At 38.1% G+C, this 2,273-nt stretch overlaps 1 protein-coding gene across 2 annotated transcripts in view; it reads left to right on the top strand.

Annotated features, from left to right (window-relative positions):
• The window catches only part of LOC110036026 (binding partner of ACD11 1-like), a 20,237-nt gene extending 18,610 nt beyond the window's left edge, over positions 1-1,627 (top strand). The window contains exon 5 of one of the 2 annotated variants that reach the window (XM_020740373.1): positions 915-1,627. In XM_020740373.1, coding sequence (XP_020596032.1) covers positions 915-1,484 — 570 coding nt within the window. In that variant the 3' untranslated portion in view covers positions 1,485-1,627. The remainder of the gene's footprint in view (positions 1-914) is intronic. The other variant, XM_020740374.1, reaches the window with a different exon arrangement.
• The last annotated feature ends 646 nt before the right edge of the window (positions 1,628-2,273 follow it).

A 2,273-nucleotide genomic window follows, 5' to 3' on the forward strand; every position in this document is an offset into this window, starting at 1 on the left:
CGCGGGCCCTCAGTGTCTGTTTGGGGCAGCTGCAACTTATGGAATAATCTGCTGACAAGTTGATTATTTAATAATCAGTTGATAAGCTAGGCGTGATAGCTATTACAAATTTTTATGTTTTTGGAAAAGCCAAACCGCTGTCAGAAAGCTGTCACCACACTTAGATAGGTGCGGGTGAAAATATTGTTTTCAGCGTTTTCAGTGTTTTCAAAACGCATAAGCCGCCAAAACGCAGTTTACCCAAATAGGTCAGGTGCATAGGTCAGGTGCATTTTCAAAATCAAAACGCCACCACACCAAATAAACTGCCCCAGACGGGCCCTAGCTGACAATAGCATCTATTAAAGGTTTGAAACGAAGAAATTTGGCTGGATATGTACAATGAATGGTAGAAAATTAATCCATATGACAAACAATTAAATAGAATATTAATTGATTAGAAAGGAAAAGATCAAAGGTTACATTTCTGGAAGTTTTGCAAAAAAAGATTACGGAACGAAATGAGTGAAGAATGAATGAAGATTCACAAAACAAACTTCAAATTTTGGGTTAAGATTAATGATTTTGTTGTGATACACATCATTTTCATTTTAAATTGCATATTGGGTCAAAAAATTTTAAGAAATTTCCATTGTGCAAAAGGCTTAAGGTATCATTTTGCAAATGATAATATTTAATGTTTCGGATACTTTAATTTGGATAATTCAAAAAAAATTTAAAACCTCTTTCGACCACTTTTATAGCAAATTAGGTAGAACTAAGGCTTCAAAATAACTCATCTGTACATTCTAAGAGAACTACTAAGTAATTTTTTTTTAATTATATTTTCGCATAGGACTTCAATAAATGTTGTTTAAACTCACTCATATAATGGAACACCTGTTAAACCTCCAAACTAATCCATTTAAAACAAGGTTGCCTTGGAGGATTCTGCTGTGAAGAGAGCAGAGGATATTGTAACCACAATTATTGCCAAGAGCTTCATCCTCGGAAAGGATGCTCTCAATACTGCCAAATCCTTCGACGAACAACACCACATCACATCAAACGCCACCGCCACGGTTGCCTCAATCGATCGCCGATTGGGTCTGAGCGAGAAGATTAGCATGGGGACGACAATGATGAGCGAGAAGATGCACGAGGTCGACAAACGATATCAAGTATCCGAAATCACAAAGTCAGCTCTAGCCGCCGCCGAGCAGAAGGCGAGCACTGCAAGCTCTGCTGTCATGGCCAACCACTACGTGTCCACTGGTGCGTCGTGGTTATCAAATGCCTACAATCGAGTCTCCAAGGCGGCCGAAGACGTGACTTTGATGACTCGCGAGAAGGTGGGGAAGGTGGAAGATGAGAAAAATGAGATCATTTACAGGGAGAGGAAGGAGATGCTCAGTGATTTTGTAGAGTTTCATTTGGATGACTCTTACGGGGAGCCAGCAACTGTCCCTGTAGCCTCTGCTGATGAATATAAGAAAGGTAGGTAGTGTATAAAGATTGCGTAGCTTTCATCATTCTTTATATATATGGATTTCATTATTTGTTTTGGTTATATTTTAATTTGGCAATTCATTCATTTCAACTGTCTCAGATCTCGGCATTATGTACTATAGAGTTGGGTGTCTGTTTCCAGACTCTTAATTCTTTTACTGCTGTTGTGATTTAGGAAGTAAAATTCTCTTACATTGCATGGATTTTTATGAATTAAATGAAACTTAGCAAATTATTTAATATTTTTGGCAATTTGATTCCAGTTAAAGCAGAAAACCCTCATCATTTATGTAAATCGAAAATCATATATATATATATATATATATATAGTAAAAGGAATGGCCGAAGGCTATTAGACAAGCCCCGACGATCCTAGGTGTGTTAAATATTCGAGTACCACATCCTACACACGGGGGGATTCGAACTCATGTCCTGAGGGGTCTTACGGCCTTCAGATATGCTGCGCTACCAACAGGCTACAGTACGCACACATCAATATATATATATTATTTTTTGCCTTAACAAATTCTGAGAAGAAATTGGATCACGTAAGGAGGATTCGTGTTTAAACGTTCAGCATGAAGTCAGTCGGCTCATGAAGCCGACCGAAGGAAATATTGACCAACATAACGAACACCATGTGACCAAAGATCATTCTTTCAACCAGCGTTTGTCATTACAAAAGTTCAACATTCTATTGAAGACCATTCAATCGGCATAATATTACTCAGTTAGCCGAGTGATTATGAGCCAACTAAATGAATACTGAATGTCCGTGTTCGGCG

The sequence above is a fragment of the Phalaenopsis equestris genome, unplaced genomic scaffold, assembly GCF_001263595.1.
Source record: "Phalaenopsis equestris unplaced genomic scaffold, ASM126359v1 Scaffold201696, whole genome shotgun sequence".
Classification (NCBI taxonomy): domain Eukaryota; kingdom Viridiplantae; phylum Streptophyta; class Magnoliopsida; order Asparagales; family Orchidaceae; genus Phalaenopsis; species Phalaenopsis equestris.